Consider the following 17,856-nt stretch of genomic DNA (forward strand, 5'->3'; position numbering starts at 1 on the left):
TTTGTTCTGCAGCAGCATTAAATAATAAACAGACAGTGTTAGTATGTCATTTCAGACATTGATAACAATTTATTCTTGTTGTTCTTGTCAATCTACAGCACGTTATTTATTGGTGGTGTTTAGTATCATATGATTCCAATTTTGAAAAGTTGTCATGTTATTGTAAAAAGGCACACACCTGACAGTAGCATAGGGTCTTTCTCCAAAGACTTTCGGACATGGTCAGATTCTCCAGTCAGAGAGCTTTCATCAATCTTCAGGTCATTTCCTTGGATCAGGATTCCATCAGCAGGCAGCAGGTCTCCTGTAAGTGCAGAGGTTAGAGGTCAGAGTGTGTTATTCATGGCTGGTGTTAATAGTGATGCACAAACACATACCAACTACATAAATTGCTATTTTTTTTTAGAAAATTTCAATCAGCTGTAGCCTCTATGGTAGAATGCGAAGACATTTCAAACTCTCCTTCCTTCCCTTCACATCATTAGAACATAATGATTACAATCCACACAAACCATTACCTGATATTGAAATGGCCCTACCATTTTGTTGCTGAAGAATTTAACTTATATTGGTATATAATATCATATATTTTCAAATATATGATATTTGGATTTTTGTATATATGGATTTGACAGCAGCTCCTCTCCGATTTTCATATTTGACATTTCTAATCATCGTTATTTTATTAATCAGCCAATTTTTTTGACAAATTAAGTATTTTTGTCCTCATAAACTTGTTAAATATTGCAAGGTCATTAAAACGTAATCATTTTCATTGCAAAATGTTTTTGTTTTGATGACCAGTTTCATGCATTTAATATTTAGTTTATACATTATTTTCCATTGGAAATAACGTACATAATTGCACCACAGTGCAAACATAAAATGTAGATTGGAGACCATTAACGTTGCATAGTTTTGCATAATTTGTTGTCATTTAACAGCTATATTGCAGCAGATGTAGGAAAAAAGATAATGAGCTAAATATATGGGCATAATTATCTGACATTTTCTGCTCTGATTTCTAAAAATCAACATCAGCATCAGCCATTAAAATAGACACAAAATGTTTATGATAGATTCACAGTAGTTGCGATCTATAGCATAAGAATAAGCAGCTGAAGGTTTAACATAGACTGAACATTCTCTGAGAGGGATGAAGGGCACGTTATTGATGAGGGAACTTATATTTTACATTTCGGATATTTACACAGCTGTGTTTTGTTAAGAAGCCAAGGAAAAACTAAGGTGTTTTATTTGGTTTCATCTTTAATAAAAGTGTGCCTTTGACATCTGGCTTTCTTTAAATCAAAATCAAAGAAAGCCAGATGTGAAGATTTGCATATTTAACATACCGATATAAGTCGTATATACATATACATATATATATATATATATATATATATATATATATATATATATATATATATATATATATACATATACACATACATACATATACAGACATATATATATATATATATATATATATATATATATACATACATACATACATACATACACATATATACATATAGATATACATATAAATATATATATATACACACATATGCCATATTGTCTCGCCCTACCTGAAACACTTAACTAGGGGCCAGACCGTATCACCCGTGATAAAAGAGTTCCTAAACCTCTGAACCACTTTATTACCAGTGTCAATGGGTATCTAGTAATATTTTTGCATATCCAGTTTAGTGTAAAATATTGATATGATACATGCTGTGATGAAAATCAGTGTATCTACTGCCTCCCTGGTCAAACACCAGCTACTGTGTTCAAATTTTGCCATTGGCTTTCTTGGACCACGCTTGATTCATTGGTACAAACTCAGCAGGGGCCCATTGACCCTGACCCAGTTTTATATATTTGGGAGGCCTTTACTCAGTTCTCAGCCCATTTCTTGGCATTTTTTAAAATTAGCTCCAGGGGTTTGGATACCCGTGACTTCTCTAATTTAGTTTTGGCTCAAAATGAGCCAATTCTTGCAGTATGTGACAGAAAATCAAGTTATAGTGTATATCAGTGGGGTTAAGTTCTTATTAAATATTAAATCATTTTTGCAATAATATCTCGTAAAGCTGAAATGTTGAGGTCGCCACCTACTTTTGACAATGAAGAAGATGGACTATATCTGAGCGCGTATTAACACCTGTCACAAAGTTTTTAACACTAAAGGTTATGGCCTCATACCGTATTTGATCTGAGCGATGTCTCCCACCACAATTTCAGCAACAGGAACCTGGATGACCTGGCCTTTCCGGATGACGGTGAACTTTTGTTCCTGCTCGATGCGACTCTGAAGCCCACGGAACTGTTTTTCCTTTGACCAATCATTGAAGGCTGTCACCAGGACCACAATGATGACTGAGAACAGGATAGCAGCACCCTCGATCCAGCCAGCCTGGGACTCGCCTTCATCCTCAACACCACCTGCGACCTGGCCACATGCTGTGAGAGGAAGAGGACATGTTTATTTTATCATGAAATGTTTCTTTACAAAATACACATTTTGTGAGTGAAAATATTTTAAAACTGAAACTACTTTAGTTGGCTAGTTTTTTTTTGTTTACATTTTTAATACATTTAATCCTCTTAGACTAATAACTACCGGTTTTAGAAACTCATTTTAGGCTTTAATACATATATTGCGTAGAATTAGTACCGATATGGACAAATCAAAATATAAAACACCAAGTCATAAGACTTCCAATTTCTTACACACAAATGAAAAAAACGTATAAATGGCATGTGATTTCAGTGTCCTAATATTTACAGTACAAAATTTTCCGAATAAAAAACTGCACTGACCTTCACTGTCGCCCCCTGGTGGATGGTAGAAGGACAGGCCCAGTGAAATGATGGCAGCAATTTCCAGGATTATAAGTGTGACATCTTGTAGAGCCTCCCACACCAGCTGCAAGAATGTCTTAGCCTTCTTTGGGGGGATGAAATTTTTTCCAAATGCCGCATGACGTTTTTCAAGATCTACAGGGTTCCCTGACAGACCTGCAGACACAAAAACACAAGGAATCAATATTCACATCTACAAGGACAACAACACGGAATTTGTCTATAAAAGGAAAATAACATATTATTCTAAACGAAAACACTTGCATGAAAAATGTCCTTCAAGAGTATATTTTGAAGTTAAATCACTGATGTGAAACCCAAAAAGAGTCATCAGGGACTTAATGCTGAGCTTGAAGTAATGATACTTTTGTTTCTTCCTCTCATGGAGCACAACTCATTTGACAACTCGTGATTTCACTTCCTTATGTCACCGTTACTGAATTTGCAGTCTACTTCGGTCTCCACACTTACTTAAAAGGTCAACTCCTGTGTTCACTCTTTAGTGAACATATTTAGCTTTGCACACAGGTGTGCGCCGACAAACACAGTGAGAGAGGGTGGGAGATGCAACGGAGTGTTTCTAGTTACCATTTTTCTTTTCTTTGATGGTTTACCCAGACAGATTTGTACCACCCAAATAAAGTATTCAGTTTTGTCTTTGTTGGGAGACACATGAAAAAAATCGTACTTTCACATGAAGCTAGAAATTATTTATGAACTACAACTCCATTTAATCAGTCTATCAGTCTGTAATCACCTTAATCAAAGAGGATTTTTCGAGGCCTGCTGCACTACTAACTACTACATCAGTATTAGACAGTAAATAATATAGTACTTTGGCTTCCTGTCAGTCACCTTGCAACCCTTCCAGTTTATCCTGTGGCCCCTTGTGTGGGTCTCCGCCCAAAGGATGAGGACAATGGGTGTGTGCATGTGTCAGTGGTAATCATGAATCCATGGCAGCCTGAGCTGATTTGAACCCTCCCCTGCTGTACAAACAATCTGCTGCTCCGCGAAAGCCAAACAGCTCCATGTCAATACAACACCATTAAATCAGTCTGACGCGATCCAGATCCGCTGGTTCACAGGAAGCTAGAGACAATTGCCAACAAAAATGTAAAATCTAAAATATGTAATGATGTAAACGGCAATAATCATTAGTAAATGTCCTATAATCCAACAATAAAAAAGCAAATACAATTGTGAAAAGGAGATATGAATAAAAAAAAAAAATGATGCGCACTGTAGTGAAGGACTTTATATATCACTAAGATGTCTCAGACTAATTGATTGGTTGAAGTGTGATTGATGAGTGTGATGTTTCCCTTCTGTCCTTGTGCAGAAAGTTCTCTTAGAATGCAGCTCTGCTTACTGAAGACCAAACAACATCTGGGTTAGTGATTCCAGAGCCATGACAGTCATTTTCCGGTAGTGACTCACATCTAACCATCATTCATTCATTCTCCATATGAAGACAGACGGAAAGCGTTCTCAGTCGACACAAATGCTTAAAATGGACTAAAATAGAGGGGTTACTATTTTAGTGTCCTTTGCTTTTGAATTTTAATAATACTTTTGTTTATTTATAGGTCTTTTTTTAATTAACTAAGTGCTTCTGATCACCTTCTAGAGGAATTTCTGAGCTCATCACAGGATCTCCTTTGGAGAAGACCCATTTGAACAATCTGGCTTTTTTTTCTTCAAAAAATAATGGTAATGTTCAGCAAAACCTGAGAATCTGAGGGTTCCTCTGCATGGCCGTGTGGGCAGAAACATGGCTGCTGTGGACTCTTGGTGGAGTTGGGAGATGTGCAGTGGAACATGATCTGAATTTCAACAGACTGCACTGCCAGGATTTTTAACAGAGGAAGACTGCAAGTCAGCAGCAGCAGGAGGCCAGACACGTTTCTGTCTATATAGGTTTTAATAATGGCGCTTTATTTCATTTCTTTTGATTGGTCTCTCCAGACAGAATTCTCATGACAATTTTCCACCTGTCTCTCTTTTCTTTGGATGCAGTAATCTGGTAAAAGTACTTCATAGTTTGTGCTGCTATTTTGAGTATTACGATCTATGATTAGAGCAGTTAGCAACTGCACATAAACAGATTTGTTTCCTCACTACTAGTGATATATAAAAAGCTTTAATGGTTAAAGAACATGACATGGTTCTGCATGGACACAACCACAGTGACCCAGAGGCATTTTCACAAATTTGGGTTCATGAAGGTAGCAGTTGTAAACATGGGAAACCGTTGACTTTTTTAAACTGGACAGTAAAAGATTCAAGGTCAAGGTCAAGGTCAACAAACATGCTTGACGAAAACAAATTTTATAAGATGTTTTCCAAATAATAGGGCTTGAAAGACAAGGTAAAACACATGATGATCCCCATTATACGACAGTATACAATGATTTCATTAAGAAGTCACAAATATATAATATTTATAATATATAAATAATATAATGTAATAATATATAAATAATATAATATATAAATAATATATATTTATAATTGCATGGTAGGAGGAATGGTAAAAGGAATAATGTCATTAATTTGAGTATATGGAGTGTGGGAAGGGTATCCAGTGCATTGGCCTCTCGTGGTTTTCATTTATGATGAGTTGAGTGGAGGCAAAGTGATAGGAGATGAGGTGATGTGACATTATTAACTTTAGAAGGGAGGAAGCAGCAGGAGGAAAAAGCCAGTGGGCACACCAGTATTTTCCTACAATAACTGTGTCCCAGTAGGCAAAAGAATAATGTGGTAAAAACAAGGATTATAAAAAGGTAGAAATGGAGACATTTCTGGACTTTGGCATTAGGCCAGGTAAAAAACAATTGCTTGTGTTTATTTACATCATTTAGTGTAAAGGGGAAATATACCATTATAGCGGCTATTACACTGTGCAATTAGTATTACCATGACATTAAGCCAAAATGTTGTTTCTTTCTAAACAGTGATTTAAAAATACACTGCTTAACAAAATCATCATTAGCCAGGTGTCATCAAACTGTGGCTTATTTCAAAGTTTGGTTTGATCATTTAGACGTCAGTGACTGATGCTGAAAGCTCCTCGGTGACTAAAATAAAGAAAACAGAATGGCTACATGATCAACACCTTTTTTTCTTTTTTCTTTTTTGGGTGTGATAGTGACAGTGGGTTTCGTCTGATGCCTGGCATTATTGTGTTGGTCCCCATGGAAATAATGTTTCTATAACAGCAGAGCAGCACAAATGCCTGTCACAGATGTTTAAGAATTTCTGGTTTCAGCAGAAATTGAGTCTAATGCTCCAAAAACACAGGTCTCTTCCAATTCAGAGCCTCATCAGCCAACCCACTTCATCTTTTACCAGACATAATATTCCTTTCCATTCATTCTCCCGCTGACAGCAGAATGCATTGATGTACGTTTTAAATGACACTACAACTGTGTCCTTTATTATCACTGCTGGTCACCCACCAGCTCCGACATTGCCTCCATTTTATCTATCATCTTCCTGCAGTGATTTATTTCTTCACTGCTATCCAACAGCTGAATTAACAGTCCCTGATCCACACAGAAAGACGTGAGACTGGGTCACGCTTCAAGACACCCAACTGTTGACACATGTTCAGAAAGAAGATGAAGGGATTTATGAGGAAAAAAAGAAAATCACAATCAGTATAATCAGGTACAGTGTAGAAGTTATTACATTTATTAGTGAAATTTCATTTTGCAGCTGAATGGAGAAACTATGTAGCCTTCAGTTAGCCTCAAAACTCAAAAGATGTTTAGTTTGTCCATTATGGACTATTGTAAAAAACATGGTGGGTCTCAGAGACTTGACCCCAAAAAAATAAGTAAAATTATTTTATCTTCAATTTCTGCCAAAGTAAAATAATTTCATATTATGTATGTTACACACTGGACTGAACATTATTCTAAACCTTTATAAATTGCGTTCATCACGTTTATGATCACAAGCCAAAGCAAAGTCTTCTGACATTTTCACGCAAATAAAAGAACTGGAAGCTGTCTTTTTTATTAACCGTATGTGACGTATGTCCATGTGCACAGTTGCCATGGTAACCCCACAGAAGCTGTTTTCCGAGATGGTCCTCCCCCTTTTATGAACACACTGTAAAGTGACAAGCATTCCGGTTACATCTGGCTCTACTGTCTATGATCTGTTGAACGGCAAAGACTCCAAACAAACAAACACAAATATTTGCATACAATATTTACATAAAAAAACTACCCTGTACTGTGTCAGTGTGATTTAAGCTGTGGACAAATTACATGTAGACACACTGTGGTTGGGCCATCTTTAATTTTCCTGGACAAAAGCTCTTTCACTGTGTCTACAACTGCATGAACACATGTGGCTTAACAGCATGCAGTCACATATGGCAACGCTGTATACATATAGCCTCAGCATGTGCCTTATGCCTGAGAGTGAGCTTAAAATTGTCATCCAGATGGTTAGGGGAGTCTTTGAGGATTTTGAAGTGCTATAAAATGGAATGATTTCATTTCAAAGATCACGAAACAAAACAGATGCTTAGCTCTGTGATCCAAATGTACAAGAAAAAAAAATAAGGGGCCCAAACTGAGTAAAATATACATCCACGGCCAAAATTAAAGTACATCCACAATCTCAGAACTTTTTTTTTTGAGGAAATAACCAAACGTAATTTCCACTACTTAATCAAAATATTCCTTTGCGTGATGTGAGTTCTCCATGTTTGTAGCCTTATCTGCAGTCACACACTTCCTTTTCCCTCAATTTTGCCTGTGCAGTGACGCCACACATGCACCCACATGAATGCAAGATGAAGACAGCATATGTAGTTACATAGAAAATAGAATCATGTTATTTAAACAGGATATTAAAAATTGCATCATCTGCCCATATTTAGCAACTACTGATCTTTGATCTTAAACTCGCTCAACTCAAAGCAAAAATACATACAAAAAGTAATGAAAATAAATTAAAAGACAAAACAATGTCACACATATTGTTATTGTAATATCATATTGTTATATCATTTTAAACTTATAACGCCCACCCCTACTGAACAGTTGGTTTTTCCCAAAAAAGCACATTACTTTTCCTTTGACCAGCCCCCTCCTTACCAGACTAGACGCCCAGTGGCCCCAAGGTCATTTGAGTTTAAGACCCCTGTCTTAGATTTATTTTTTCTATTAAAAGAATGCAAGATGATTTTATTGTTTTTTTAGGAAAAGAGAGTAAAATCTGATTGAACAGAGGAGAATAATTTACAGGCTACAAATGGACACTGACATCCTCTGCAGCAGCAAAATAATGCAATGACTGAGCCTCGTAAATCATATCTGGTTCATAATCTTTACTCCATTAAATTTGATATGGTACATTTTAGATGTGTTTATTTCCAAGTCTGAATGCAGAATTTCAGAGGGCAAGATGCACAGAAAATAATGGTTTCTTTCCCTTGTTATAAAAGACGTGCGAGGATGAAAAAGCTCACACCAAACGAACAAGAAAGACTTTGCACGATCCCTTCAAGGAGCTTTCTGCTTCATCTGATACAGACATGGATGACCTAAGGCTCTCTTACTGTGTGTGTGTGCGTGTGTGTTCATTACAGTATATGACTGGGTCACGCAACTCGGGCTGAATCTCAGATTGGTCATTGACTTCTCACACAACAGAGCTCAAAATGGTCTGACACGGCAGCAGGCTGAGAAACCTCTGAACCCACGAACACTTACATCACTGCCTTACACTACTATCGAGTGCGTTTGCTGTAGATAACTTAAACTGTTTACACATTCATGTTATGGGTAATTTAAGTTAAGGTTAAGGTTGAGACTGAGTAAATACTGCATCTCTATCATCAACTCAAGTCTTATTCTGCCTCCAGGTTCTTTAACAGGCGTCTTATTGCTCAGAGTCTGCTCGGTTGTAAGAGTAAGCTAACCTGATTATCTTGATAACAGCGACTTCACACGGTTAGATTTAACTTTGTTTGTTTATAACTTCGCTGCTCTGGCTGTGATAATGAGATGTTTCGTCCTCACTGACATTTATTTTCGGTCCGCAAACAAAAAAAATCAACCTCTGATGGGATGCAGAGAAGGTTGTCATTGTCAACAGACTGACCAAACACACACACAGTCAATCACACAAACAAGGCTCAGCTGTGTATCCCGCTGGTTAATGTGTATTGATGACCGACTCTGTTGACTCGCTGGAGGTCATTGATTGTCCTTCTCATCACTTTAGAAAATGTAAGTGAATTTTCCAGGGACCTGGGTTACAAAGCACTTCACAAACAAACACATTTGAACCTAAAAATAATCAAAATCTATTTTAGGGAAATAGTAATGAACAGCAGCATATTCTGTCACCACTCAGGTGAGCAGCCAAAACGATTTGCTTCACTGCCTTCAAATAAAAAATGGATTCAAACCTGTCACCCGACAGTGTCCCTTTCTATCGTGCTAATTATGTAGATAATTGTGTGTAAAATTGATAAATACTTAGTATTAAGGATTGTGGAGGTCAGTTTATTTAAAAAGACACAACTACTAGTATCGAAATAATTTGTTTAGAGAAAGACACAAATAGGGATGACAATCTATCAGTTACAACAGATGGAGTGCCTCAGTATTTGGCTCCAGCAGAATAACAACTGTGGGAAACACAAGAGAAGTTAAGAGGAGTTGAAAGATATTAAAATGTACCGGACAAATGTTTGATACATTAGAATCTTTCACATTAATTTTTCTCTAAATGTATCAAGGGGTTGGGGTTTGTATACATTTTATAAAACAGAGAGTAAAGCACAGTTTCACTTCAGCACCATTGCTGACTATTGATGCTACAGGGACACAGTCCTGATCAATAGTTATGAAATTATAGTAGTTGGATTTTTTCCATAGGTCTGGATCATTTTCCGTGGTTGCCTTTTATTGACATTTGACCGCCACACTGGTAGATGAATATGATTTCTAACAAAACGCTGGATCCGGTCTTGTCACTACTGCAATTTATTGGTAAAATCATAAACTGATTAAACGTTTGATAACTGATAAACAATTCAACAATAAATTGGTCACTACATAGGTGCAATATCAAATGTGACTTTGATTTAAAATATTTATTATCTAGTGCTTTTGACATTTGACGCATACCTCTAACTGCTGGTGTGTTTACCAAAACAACACTGAATAAGAAAAAAATGATTAGGAATAAAAAATAATCAAATCAATCGCACATATTTTTGTTGTAGTTTTTTAAGACAAAGTAAAGACGGCTGACATTAGATTAAATCCAGCATGAAAGTCAGAGTCAAGGTCTCTGCTGACCCAAACATTACAATGAATGTAATTAGAAGCAGGAATGGAAATAATGATGTTGTTGTCTAACACTACATTACTGATAAGAAATAGCAGGAAGCAATAAGTATCTGCGCTCAAAAAGGATTGACACCCTTTGTAAGTCGCTTTGGATAAAAGCGTCTGCTAAATGACATGTAATGTAATAATGTAACACCCGAGTTAAACGCTGCATATTTGCCCTCAATCTTGCATTTAGGTTTCCCCCATTTCTCGTTCCTTCCCCCTCTCATTGTAGCGAAAATATAATTACACTTTCTTCATTAATGTGAGTAATTTCTTGTGTGGAGGACACAACTACAGCTGTCATCTGATTACTAAATGGAACAGAGCAATGATCTATGTAGCCATTAGGGGAACGGGCTGGAACTAATTTCAATCCTGGAATGGACCGATGGCTGCAAATACACATGCATAAGCGCGCGCACACACACACACACACTCTCAGATCAAACGATGAGACACAGAGAGAGAGAAATAACAAACCACAGCTTGTCGGCCATTTTCCCGCCTCATGTAAAGCACTGACTGAAATCTCTGCCAATCATATTTCACCAAACACCAGAAATGAAGAAGTGCATCTAGCAGAAACGTTGTCTCTGCATGACTTGGCTGTTTCACATACTGTCACCTCTTAAATGGTGTTAAAATCTCTCTGACTTGCCAATTTTGTCATCAATCTGTGTCTTTATACTATACTTATATCTTTTTTTGGCCTTCCCCAGTTATAAAACAGTCACTTGCAGAGCACCCGGCCCACACTGAACTCAAATAAAGACTTCCTCTGTGGGAGGTCTCAACCCGATTGACATCTAAAATGTGAAAACACAGAGCTGTTGACAGTCCTGTTGCATTATGGGAAGTGAAAATAACTCCAACATACTGTGAGGTGTCTCTCTTCATTTCAGTGTTGTTGACCACATTGAATGTACAGTAGCTGTAAACAGGCTCTGGTGCAGTTCAGAAGTAGTCCAAAAACACAGAGCTGTCAATGTCACAGTGTTAGAAACGGATACAGTGCCATGAGCTGCCCTGCTATTTTCCATCACTCTCCTCTATGTCTTTGACAGTTTGGTTCACATTTAGATCTTTATGAGTCAAGGGAAGAGTCAACCATGCTGTTCTCATATTGTCCTCTGCACAGTGACGCAGTTAAAAAAAACTATTGGATGCACAGGGCAAAGGTTAGCTAAAATAAGATTTTTATTATGCAAGGTAAAGTGATGAGAGAATGTCATTGTTATGCAGCACCATAGGTCGATATTACAGTAAGTGTAGGGGCGTAAACAATCAATTGAACTAACTCACTCAGTGAATTCAGGAGCACATGTGGGTCTGTGGGCTCCGGCACAGTTGCCAGCTTTGACTGGTTGATTCTGCATGTAAATCAGCATTGCAAATATGTGAGTGAGACTTGAATCTGCAGCTTCCTGACTGATGCTTTAAATAATCTGTTTCAGTGCTGATTAAAATTTTGATTAAAGGATGTTTCATAATAAACAGTGGTTCCTAATCCAATGGGGCAGTAGACATGTGCCAGGCTGGGGAACATTTGGCAACCGGGCCCAGATGAATATGATTAGATAATAATTAAACATTCAGTTGGGCCATCAGAGGCTATGCTTGTGGTAAAAACCTTGACCTGTCTTAACTGTGTCTTTGCTTTTGACAACTCTCTGACACTCACGTAACAACATGATAATGCTGCTGAATTATAGTCATAAACTCTGCGTTTAACTGGGTGTAGCCTTCCAGTTTGAAGCCTAAAAAGTAGCACAGAAGGGGCAGATGGCCACCAGGGGGTGGCTCTGCTGGTTGCAAAAAGAACTACGACTTATTACTAAAACAGAAGATAAAGCACAAAACATTTGAGTGGACACCATCCAATAAGACACTGGTTGCAGGTGACGCCAGTAAACTTCCACTTTCAAAACCTGACATCGCTCCAGTCAAATCACAAATCTCAGTTCTTCACAGGAGTTTGCAACCAGAAGAATACATCCCATTTTTAAACAAGAAGAATGCGGTCTAAAATAAATACAGTCTAGGATAACAGTCAACAGTGACAAAACAGCTTTTAGTAAGTCTTCAATGGGGCAGACAGATCTATATATGAAGACAGCAGGCATAATATGTGGATTTTGACATCTAAACAAGTGAACTTGTAGTGTTAAAACAGCACACCAGTTGGTCCAAATGAGTTTCTCTCTAGTGCACTCTTAATTATCAATTTAACAGAATGCTTCCGTCTGGATTGTTGTGTTGGGTGCATCTTACCCTCTATAGGTGATGTTTTCAGGCGGCGGCAGATACTCTGCACATCACCAAAATTGTCCCGTATCTTGCCGACTGCCTCAGCGCTCCGCAGTTCCATCAGACCTTTGAGATCCGTCATGGTCACCCCAAAGTCCCCGTCATGGTTGCCCTCAGCAACCGAATTCCCCTGAGGGTGGTCTGCTGTGTTGTTGGCCATATTGGTCCTCTTAGCAGAAGCGCTGTAGTTGACGTTCCTCGGGGTGTCCTTGATTAACTGATCTTAACTTCAGATTTGGTCGTCAGTTCACGGGAATTGAGGGTAGTGTAGTTCAGAGGGGATGAAAGCTGAGGTTAACTCCGGGCCTGGATGTGCATGCTCCTCTTTGTTACCACAGAAACAGAGAGGTAAACATGTTCCTCTGGTTTGTTGCTAAAGAGGAAACAGAAACAGGAAAACATATTTTTATAAACTAGATCTAGACAGGAAACCATCTGAGAGCACAGCAGACAAACATCATAATCATCAGCACACAGATCAGTTCACGACTCCCTTTGATTTTTACTAATTAATAGCACAGACACTAATTGGGCCAATTGTAGACTTTCTCATCTCCTATTATTAAAGGAGTCCCCTGAACCACCAAAGTCTTTATGATATAAACTGATTATTGGTTTGTGCTGCCCCTCTGAGACACATGAGTGGATATCTGCTCCCCTTGAACTGTAGGCTCAGAGTTAATGACTGGATATAGAAAAGGTATAATTGTGTATTTTCTCTTGTTTATGGATGGGTCACATTGCATCCTTTGATTGAACTCACCACGCACCAGGAGCAAATCCATCAATAAATCAGTATCAATTACAAAGGAAGAAAAAAGGCAGCAGTAGTGATGATTAAAAATTTTAAAAAAAGTAAAATTATTCTTTTCCTTTGATTGTGACATGGAAATGAGAAATATTCTTTTCTTTTTGCCCTCAAGATGTGAGCTCATTAACTAGCAGCAAAAAAAACAATTTTTGGGTGATTACATAGAAGGCAACAAGGAAACTGAATTCAAGGAGCAAGAGCTCAGATTCAATATCTGACAGATTTCCTTTACTCTGACAGTAAGACAGGGTAAGGAAAGCAAGTGTGGCTGAAATGAAGCATTCCAGCCCATTGCCACGGATTATGCAAGTGCACATCAAAGGCTGTCCTCCATTTTTCACAGTTTAGTGTTATGTGAATGACACTAACACACACACAGACACACACAAGTGTGCCATGTGTGCTAAAAACTTGCAAGACCAATGATGACATTGACATTAACACTGTTTATATTAAATAAAAAGGCACCAAATCACAACATACATTAAGGCAAAAACCTTTAAAATATTAGAGAGAGAAGAGAAACCGGACAGTTCACACAATGAGCAAGTGGTGGTGAGAAAAATACTTCCTTTTAACAGGAAGAAATCTCGAACAGAACCAGGCTCAAAAATGTGCGGACATCTGCCTCGATCGGTTGGGGTGAAAGGAAAAATGGGGAACAGAAAAGAGGTGAGGGAAAGAAAGTGAAAGAGGGGTGGAATCAAATCAATACAGGAAATCAGCAGCAATAACCAGCTTAAAGTGCCCTGGGGCAACAAGTTCAGATTGTGACCACACAACGTGCCTGACATCAAACAACAACTACATGGCTACATTGGCGAAACAATGGCAGAAGTAGCTTTTTAAAACACAGAGCCGATACAGTAGTGTATCAAACATACAGTAAATGTGTCATTTACAATCAATATATTGTGGTGAGTAATGAGGCTTGTTTACCTTTTCGGCAAAATGTAAACCAACAGCAGCAAAGCAGGAAGAGCAATGCACCTAATTCTCTCCAATCACAGGAGAGTCTAAGTTGCACCAAACCAATCAGAATGTGAGTTGTTGACATGAGATTAAAAATACTCAAATAAGCAACTGCGCACACGTGAGACTGTTTACAATCAAACAGGACATTCCTGAAATCTTCACACTGTCTAATAGAAATCCTAAAGTCTGTCCTGAAGTGGTAAAGTTTAAGCTCCTGAGCAAAATAAGCTCTCCTCCCTTTTCAGTGGTGGCTATACCCAGGCATTTGTTTTCTTTTGATACATTCTAATAAACCATGTTATTATCCCTATATGCTGAATGCACCTGTTTTTCCCCTGACCTATAATATATTTACCTCAGAATTATTCAGAAACCTGTGCCACTTATTTACATCAGTGGAAAGACCTTTATACTGTTTCATTAGCAATTAGAGCATTAACATGAGTGAGTCAGAAGCAGATCTCACAGTTTACCCTTAACTACAACTCCTGTAATATTTACTTTTACTTCACCAACCCTATAAACCCTAACCATACTAACACACAAAACAAACTCAACCTACCTTTGATTTTAAGTGTATTTGATATTTGTTCCAAGTCAAACAAAGCCATTTTATCCATTTATCCTTTCATCTTGATAAGTGTGATTCTATCCAAGGTGATCATACTTTTTAACCAACATGTTTTTTTGGCAACAATAACTGAAGAAGGATAATTTGATACAGTAATTTTTGACTGATATTGATATTGATTGATATTTTGACTATAAGCCGTGCGTAACGACAGGTTGATTGAATCATGAAAGGAAAACAAGTGCACAACTGACACATGTTGGGTGGAGTTTTTACAAACACTCTGGCACATTTATCATCTTTAAGTACAGCACCACACCTACATCAGTCCAAAGGTAGGCATTCCTATTTTTACACCTAGTGACACACGCACACGCACACACACACACACACACACACACACACACACACACACACACACACACACACAGACACACAGACACACACTTTTCCCTCACATACAGTATCATGTGACTGATTGTGCATGATGTTAAGCTTTGGCAAACAGATGTATGATTAACGAAGACTAATCGAACAGTGATAATGGAAACACTCCGTTAGCAATGCTTCACTGTCGATACTAAAATGGTACTAAAATGGCCACAATTAGTAAAAGTCTGTAGAGCTTTTGTGATTTGCTCGACTGCTATTATAAAACCAACCAACTATTGCAGAACACCAATAGTTTGACATATTTTGCGATAAAGCTGCAGTCAACGCGTCAATCACAACAAAAATAAACGGTTAATCAGGTCTTGACAGATGCTTGGGATATTATTCATCTTCATCTTCTGAATGTGATAATGAAAAACTGAAAAATCACAGGAAAAGAAGCTTAGACTGTGTAGACAGGTGAGTCACGCACACAGCAGGTAGAACGTGACGATGACAGGACTGATCACAACTATCTGCACTTTTCGTACGGTTCTCACCATCTGACAAGTTGTTAAACAAAAAAAGCTTAATCTTACAAGAACTCGTCTAAACCACACCACAGTTCTTTGTTCCCTAAGATGGCGCCACACCAGTGACAGCGTGACACAGCAGCTCCACTTACTTTTGAGCCATTTCTTTCCAGTCAGGAACATTTCCTCGCTGTGGGGCCAAAGGAGTATGATCTCATCTTACCATATTCACAAACCAGCCCATACAAAATGGGTCAACATTTCAACGTTATACTTCTTTTATTTAGGTAGAGCACATATTCATAACCAAGTATGTAAATTAACAAAATATCCTCCTTACAGTTTAACTTGATGTAAACATAGTATCACGTTCTAGAACAAATTAACCATTGAAATTATGGATTTAACAAAATGATTCAATGTTACCACTGCAGGTTTGTGTTAGTGGCGTTAGTTTAACACCAACCGCCATCTCAGTTTATTGGTCTTGCTTTCCCATCTGACATACATTTGATATTGACGTGGTGTGTATACTTTACAATTTCAATATGTATTTGTGGACTGGAGATGGAAGTTTTAAGATAGCTTCAGCAAAATGTTATTCATAGAGTCAAACAGAAAAAATGGAATGAAACAATAAGGACAGTCAGAAAACGACAGCAGCAATGGAGGAAAAGGAAACTTGATAAATATTCAGTGTAATTTTCTATTGTTAATCAGTGAACTAAACTGCGACTGGATCAAGCTTTTGCCACAGAGAAAAAAAACAAAGAGCTCAACAGCAGGAAGTGATGTCAGGACATTTAGCCGTCTCTATATATAGATGGACAATCAATGTAGCCATAAGAAGACGACCAGGGTTTCTCTCTCTCTCTCTATCTCTGTGTGTGTGTGTGTGCGTGTTAGAGAGACAGTGCATCTGTTCTTTGTCCATCTTATCTGTTTGTTACTGACTCAAGATGAAATTATGTTGCAGCCAGCCACTCAGCTTATACGAGTGTGTGTGAGATATGATAAGCGTGTGTTTGTGTGTGTGTTTTGATCCGCCTGTTGACTCCCTCACCCACATCTTCCACAAAAGATTTATATCAAAATCTACACGCAACCCAACGGTATACTGTGTTGTGCTAATATCATGATAGATTAACGGTAGGTATGGAAAGATTCCCATATTCATGGTTTGTGAGAGTTTAATGTCAGTATAACTGAAGCCAGCTGTGTGGAGATGGGAGAAGTGGTTGTAAATGATGTTGGATTTTCCATCCATATTCTAGATGGATACATTGTTGACACCTGAGAACATAAAGACATAAGTACATCTGGAACTGCACGCTCTTTAGGACCACGTTCACTTACAGTGAATAAGTGAACGAATCCATGCTGCAGAGTGACTCACGCTGACTCACCAACACATCAATCATGGCGTTATTATTAGATGTGCATTAACACAGCAGCCTGGGTAGAATCTTTGCACATAAAATATTTCATGATTTCACTTTTGTGTTAACAATGGGATGGGCTGACAACACAGAATTATAATACCTTCAACACTGACTGTTGCCAGGCCATTGTTAGAGTTTCTGGAGATGGTATAATGGCTTGCACAGTGGAAATAAATGTATTGATGAGCAAATTTTAAGTGTCTCTTGATGTCTTTACTGCAGAAATGACCCAATGAGAGAATCTATCATATAGCCAAGGCTGCCACAGAAGATGACGACTCAAAAAAAGACTTGATAACTGAGTGGAAGAAGGAATTAATTCATCGCAATACATACTCTACACTGGGAAAGTGACCAGACTACAGATGTTTAACAAAACACATAACACATAGTGGTAATTTCTGCACAGAATTCTGGACCTTGTTAGGGAGGGAATCTCTTACTCTCAACAAACTCTTTATAAACACAGTACAGCTGCAGTTACTGGCATGCTTTAACTATGCTTTAACTATGTAGTATGGGGGTTTGAAAGGTCGCTATATGTAGCGACAAAGTCACTAAGTTGACAAACCTGTTGTTTGGTCTGTTTGCTTTATGATAACCT

The 17,856-nt window shown here is 37.9% G+C and overlaps 1 protein-coding gene across 5 annotated transcripts in view; it reads right to left on the reverse strand.

Moving 5' to 3' along the window:
- Positions 1-17,856, reverse strand: part of LOC122768721 (plasma membrane calcium-transporting ATPase 1-like) — a 72,578-nt gene that overhangs the window by 31,894 nt on the left and 22,828 nt on the right. For all 5 annotated transcript variants that reach the window (XM_044024913.1, XM_044024911.1, XM_044024909.1 and 2 more), the window contains exons 2-5: positions 12,513-12,921; positions 2,827-3,024; positions 2,209-2,466; positions 179-304 (exon numbers count right to left, since the gene is read on the reverse strand). In XM_044024913.1, the coding sequence (XP_043880848.1) occupies positions 179-304; positions 2,209-2,466; positions 2,827-3,024; positions 12,513-12,708 (778 nt within the window). In that variant the 5' untranslated portion in view covers positions 12,709-12,921. The remainder of the gene's footprint in view (positions 1-178; positions 305-2,208; positions 2,467-2,826; positions 3,025-12,512; positions 12,922-17,856) is intronic.

This window comes from Solea senegalensis, linkage group LG4 (genome assembly GCF_019176455.1).
Source record: "Solea senegalensis isolate Sse05_10M linkage group LG4, IFAPA_SoseM_1, whole genome shotgun sequence".
In the NCBI taxonomy this organism is placed as follows: Eukaryota; Metazoa; Chordata; class Actinopteri; order Pleuronectiformes; family Soleidae; genus Solea; species Solea senegalensis.